Source organism: Acyrthosiphon pisum, chromosome A2 (genome assembly GCF_005508785.2).
Source record: "Acyrthosiphon pisum isolate AL4f chromosome A2, pea_aphid_22Mar2018_4r6ur, whole genome shotgun sequence".
In the NCBI taxonomy this organism is placed as follows: Eukaryota; Metazoa; Arthropoda; class Insecta; order Hemiptera; family Aphididae; genus Acyrthosiphon; species Acyrthosiphon pisum.
The window spans coordinates 2813098-2819453 of record NC_042495.1 but is presented as its reverse complement, the minus strand read 5'-3'; the positions used below and the strand labels follow the sequence as shown (position 1 = coordinate 2819453).

The window sequence follows — 6356 nt, the reverse complement described above, 5'->3', positions numbered from 1 at the left end:
GTTTTTGTCAATACTTTAGGAAGATAGATAATTTAACCTTTTTAAAGTTATCAAATTTTCATTTCTAAATAATATCAAATTTTTTGTTATTTTTAAATACTTTATATTTATATTTTGATTAAGGTCATAAGACATAATATTATAATATTATAATATACACAATCACGTAAAAAATATTTAAAAAAAAATTGAATTAAATGTTTAACAAAATTACTCAATTATTGAAATATTCAAATGTATTATTAGAATAATACTTCATTGATAAGAAATAAGAATTACAACAATTTAGTTTAGTACATTGTAGTAAGGCAAAACTTAATGTTTATAGCACTTTTCATTATATAATAATGGAAAAAATAAAATAAATGTTCATCAATCCTTCATAATAAATCGGTAAGCTTAAATCTATAATATAAAAACATATTATTGCATTTAAAGGTAACACTTTCTGTTAAATAATTGACTTGATTTTAGTAGGTAACCTATGCCTGTTATTATGCTATTACTCTACAAAGTATAGTAGTTAAGTAACCATACTTGTTAGTTGTAGTAATATTGTTCGTTTACGAGAGACACTCTTAACACTTAAATCGTTTTGATAGTTAAAAAATATTTAACTGGTGTCAGGGGGTAAAATCACATTATTTCGTTTTGTACGAGTTGATGAATTTCAAGAATTTCGTATTAACGTCAAATATAAGTACTTACACAATATTATACCTACTACGACTTTTTATTTGAACACCATTATATTAATATAGATATAGTGTAAATATGAATGAAATATCGAATTGAATCATTTTACACGTCTTAGCAAAGGAAAAACATAAATATATTAGCATGTATTTACTATTTGTATGGCACAGAAATTAATGTTGCGTAAATGGACTGCTTGTGAACGCAATGTATTAGAGCATTATAACATATCTGTATAAAGGTAGGTATATTAAACCCTACTCAAAGTCATACTTTCTCAGTGCCTATATTTATCTATTATAAAGATACCTACTATACATGTATGCAAACATAAATTATGTTAATTTTTATATTTAAATTTGTGTGTGTGCGTGTGTGTGCGAGTGCATTACCTAAATCATAGTTTGTTCAGTCTTCAGTGTAATAATATGTGTCTTAGTGATATGAGCTGGGCGGTGATAAATTTAATGCACTAAAAAAAAAACCATAAAATATGCACGCGCTTATCCGCCAATATACCGGGAAATATGAATTACGAGTATAAAACATAAACTAAAATCATATTCGTAGACGCATTCGATTGGTACTCGGTTGGTCGAGTCGCATCTTGTTAAAGTACTATACAAAAACTCTCTGTAATATATTGTGCAGATAAGTACCTACCTTAGGATTACTTTATTGAAATTGTTATTATATTTTCTAACTCGAATTTCATTCGGTGCGAACGTTTACATTTTTTTTTTATTTTAAACTTTTAACTCAACTATTAACTACTGTCCGTATACTACCGCGTAATGATGACGTATCCACTTTTCATTACTTTTTATAATTTATAGATAATTAAAAATAAAACCCATTGATTATATTATTAAATTTACGATAAGCAATTTATATGCGCCTGCCATTATCATTAAATTTTAAAATAATAATCGGACAGTTATGTCGGATTATATTTCATTTGCAATGGTAATTAATAAAGTACAGAAGTTCTATAAAAAATAATTAATATTAAAAACGCCGGCGGCGGCGGGGCCCGTGGTTTGGCGACATTTTTTATGACGAAAAGTTTTTTTTTTTTTTATAATTATTGAACTTACTTTCTTTGTTTTTTCTATACCTTCTCGTCTTTGTTATCACCTTGCCAGCCACTAATTAATGGCTACATTTTTCGTTGTAAATAAAACGATAACATTTAATAAGAAAAAAAAATGTCACGACTGTGTCTATATCACCATCGACACGCTGTATGCGTTGCTTATATATTAATTGTCGTGGAATGGGAATAGCAATTCCGCGTTTGTGTGCAAAGAGGAGTGAACTGAAAACGAGTGGAGTAAAAAATTCTAAATAATTGACAGTAGTGGCGGTGACGTTGAGACACAACACTGCAGTAGCGGTGTACATTTGGTACTCGTCGTCACTGTCGCAAGTCTCCGACACAGGATTTACTGGTAAATGAATGATAAAGTCATTAGAGAAGTTCTCAGTTGTTTGGTGAATAAATCAACGACGAAAAACAGAAAAAATAATAATAATAATAATGGTAATAAGGCGGCGGCGTAAAAGTCGTAAAAGTGAAATAATTTACAGATGTTTCCGCCTTTCCATTTGTGTGTATATATACATACAATATACATATAATATGATAATATTCGTTTTTCTTGAAATCAGACAGACGTTAATGACTTAATGTCCTATAATTTTTGTTTGACGATAGCGAACGCCGCGATCCGTCGTTTTACCACAGACACACAGTACTATAATATATTATATATATGTAGACCCTGTAACTAAATAATTTATTGTAATATATTGCGGTTGAATTTTATAATTCCAAAGTTATTTATTGTTCCGCCAGCACGCGACTCGTCTCCGCGGCATAATATTGTATTTAATTTTCATCAACTAAATGTCTTTAGGGGTGACACTGAAGTCAAAATGATTTTATTGGCGCCGGTGGCTCACGACTGGCAAAGTTCAAAAAATCGAACTACATCGCAGTGGCAAATCTGCAGCCTATTGAGTGAAGAATTATTTAAATATACTTTACTATACACTACGCGCGCATGGACTTATTTAAATATAATTTAAATTATTTTAAGGATTTTTTCTTTCTTTTTATTATTATTACTATTAGAGTAGACGCCCTAACCATAATATTATGTTAATTCGAACTGGGAAAAAAAGGGATTTGGCAAGGGGTTTTTTTCGGTTATTGGAACATTATTCTCCAAGGAACAACATATTGTACGACTTACAAACGTATCTCACTCTCATGGTATACATTTATGCACAAATATATAATAACAAAAGATTGAACATTGAAATGATTGAACAAATAAATTATGATTTATAAATTAATAATTTATTTGTTAGACGAATGTGGCATCGTTAAACTATACGAGCTCGTGTATATAATAATATGAACAATAGCGCCGAATATTATATTTATAATACATTTTTATTAAATTTTTATATCTTCAAAACTTGCTACTAAAAAGATACTTTTTCAAGTGAGTAGTTACGTCTACGGTCTACCTACTTAGGTTATTGTGGTCAACAAAATTTCCCGTATCATATAAAAATAAAAAATAGGTTTGATTAAAAAAATTATTCTCTGGTCGATATGGTTAATATTGGAAATAAGGTAACTAACTCATCGTCTACACTACCGAAGATTGACTCGAACGGAACAACGGTATATACCAGCTATAGGCGATGAAATATTTGCACGTGTTTAACGAGAATGATTCGTCTACCATCGATTTGAACCGTTGTCTGTTTGCCTGTTTTGATACTACGGAAATAACATTTTGCCTTGTACTTAGAAATCAATTTTATTCTCTTTGTTTAGGATCTCCGTTCTGGTGTTTGCTGGACATTGTGCCGATCAAAAATGAAAAACGAGAAGTGGTGTTGTTCCTGGCTTCGCATAAAGACATCACGCACACGAAAATGGCTGAAATGCACGTGGGCATGGACTACGATCCAGGTAATATAACAGTCGTCGTACAATATTTAGATACATAAAACGTCCCGTGGGATTTAAGGTATTGCTATTGATGTAAATGTATATTACGGACGGATATCCATTGGAGTTTCCGGTCGAGTTAACGGCTTAAAACAGCTACCTATACAAATATTTATTTCCCGAGCGCATTTGGTCGGGAAGTTTATTTTCTTGGGAATCCAAAGATACGTAGGGACGTATCATGGGTATATTGATAACCCACGACATTTAAACTGTTTGGAGCAATACAAATATTAAAATGTTAACTTACCTATTCATATTTAGCTGTCATTTTTTTGTTCGCAACATTTTTCGTCGACACGAGTAATCATTGGCATTTATTTGTGAATTTACATCGCGTAGGTATTATCAATAGTTTCTCGGCAAACATAAGAATATACATGTGATATATTTAAAACCGACGAATGAAAAGCAATTTCGAAGTAAATTACTATTACCTACTTTCATTATACGTATAATGTTCGTCCCATGTACATTATAACTTATTACATCGTATGTTGCATAATAAAAAAAAAATAGTATGACCTATCAATTGTTGCAGTTTCGTTCTAGGTTCAATCAAATTACTTAAAAGGTTTTTTGAGAATTTGTATTTATTTTATTTTACGAACGCTGCGACAAGCGTTAATTGTTCAGGTAAAGTTTGATTGAAAAGAAGTATAATATGGTGAATATAGAAAATACGAATTACAAATTGAAAACTATATACAGTGAGTAACAACAAATAACGTAACGGAAAGTATCGAGGTCTGATTGAAGTTGGAAAGTCTATTATGAGGTACAGTTTAATGTCATTGGAAAATAAAAGTTGTTCGCAAAAGAAATACAATTCAATAACAAGTGAACAAATAAGATGGATAGAATAGAGATAAGATGGCTAAAGCATGGGTTACATAAGATGGTATGATAATGGTATCGGAGAGGATATCGTTGGTAGAGACAAATTGTATTTGTGTGGTAAGGTATGACACAGGCCAGGAGAGTATAATGGGATCACCATTGCCAAGATTATCTAGGTTATTTATTTGAAGCCAGTAGTCAACCGTATTGAGTGCTTTTTCAAAGTCGGTGAATAAGTAGCGTAAACTTGGAAATCAACTTTGAGATTATCAATCTATTCTTGATGATAGATTTACGGGCTAAAATCCAAGCTGACTATCAATAATTATGAGATGATCGAGAAGGCTCCCGATACACGAGTCAAGACGTTCAAAACATTTAGCCAGATATTGGAGAATGTAAATGGACCTATCACCAATAGTTCGAAAACATCGGTTGTGCTACCGGATTTAAGGATATAGAGTAGAGTGACTTTAGAGTGGTTTTCCACACGACGGGGTACATTCCTTCGTTTTGGAAACGTCAAAAATTAAGAAAGAGAGGATGAGACGACAACGACGTACGATAGTAGTAACCTAAGTCGGAAGAAATGTTATCTGATTCGATAGAATGGTTGTTCTATTAATGAATGGAAAGAGGAGAGGAAATTAAAAGATTAGTTTTTGTCATGTTCTCTATTAGAAATGAGTAGGTGCCAAAGGAGGGTTGAAAACTGGGGAAAATAATTTAAATAATATATAGCACGAAGGGAAATCCGTTACCTCGTCAGAAATATTAACAGTGTTGCCACCTATTTATACATTCAACACATCTGTTTTAACGATTAACCCCCATTAACCAAATAATCATAATAATATCATTCGTTTAAAGTTAGTAATGCCATCTATACATTGTAATCACATTCGGGTATCACATTCAGTTTGTGTCGGTACGATGTTTATAGATTGTATCGCTTTTCATTACTGTGCCAGTTATTTTAACGAAACGATGTGATTGTAATATATTTTGAACTCTAATGCAATATTATACTGTATATAGTGACTACAGCGAAAAATGTTTTATGCTGACAATATAAATATATATTATTATCTTTAATATTCTTGTTTAGATAATATTTCTCTATTGAATATAATTTTTTAATCGATTTCACCATTCGAATACAACGAATTTCAAGATTGATCGATTAAGTCGTATCGAATTAATTTATGCTTTAAATCGGGGCTTCAAAACGTTATTTATAACGTTATAACGGAAAATTATGAAAACAAAAATAAACGAAATCAATAAACGAAAAATGAAAATAATCATTAAACATAATAAATCATTAATCACAATTAATGATTAAAAATAAACAGTAAACGTAACATAAAATAATTGCAAATAACGTTATTCGAAATGCTTGCTTTTTTATGTTGAACTTAACATTACTATGGTTTTTAAATCTTGTAGTCTATATAAGTATAAATCTTATAAGTCATAACTATGAACAATTCAAAGTTGGAAAACCTATGTTAACAGTAATTTATATTTCATTTTATTTAATTTTTATCCCATTTTGTTTGATAATTAATATTGAATTTGATAGAATATTAGTTTATTTCTGTAATTCAAATTTCAATAAGATACAAAACTGCAAGCGCATTGTTTGGTGTACATACCTACCTACTAAATACTTGTATAACATTAACATTATTAAGCCATTTCAAGTTGTATTATTGTTATAAATAATTTTTTTTAATAAAATCTATTATTTCATCTTTCATTCATGCCACAATATTTAAGTAATATT

At 30.2% G+C, this 6356-nt stretch overlaps 1 protein-coding gene across 3 annotated transcripts in view; it reads left to right on the top strand.

The window, feature by feature from the left end:
* The first annotated feature begins 481 nt into the window (after positions 1 to 481).
* Positions 482 to 6356, top strand: part of LOC100568954 (potassium voltage-gated channel subfamily H member 8) — a 155002-nt gene continuing 149127 nt past the window's right edge. For all 3 annotated transcript variants that reach the window (XM_029490945.1, XM_029490946.1, XM_029490944.1), the window contains exon 1: positions 482 to 3688. In XM_029490945.1, coding sequence (XP_029346805.1) covers positions 3415 to 3688 — 274 coding nt within the window. In that variant the 5' untranslated portion in view covers positions 482 to 3414. The remainder of the gene's footprint in view (positions 3689 to 6356) is intronic.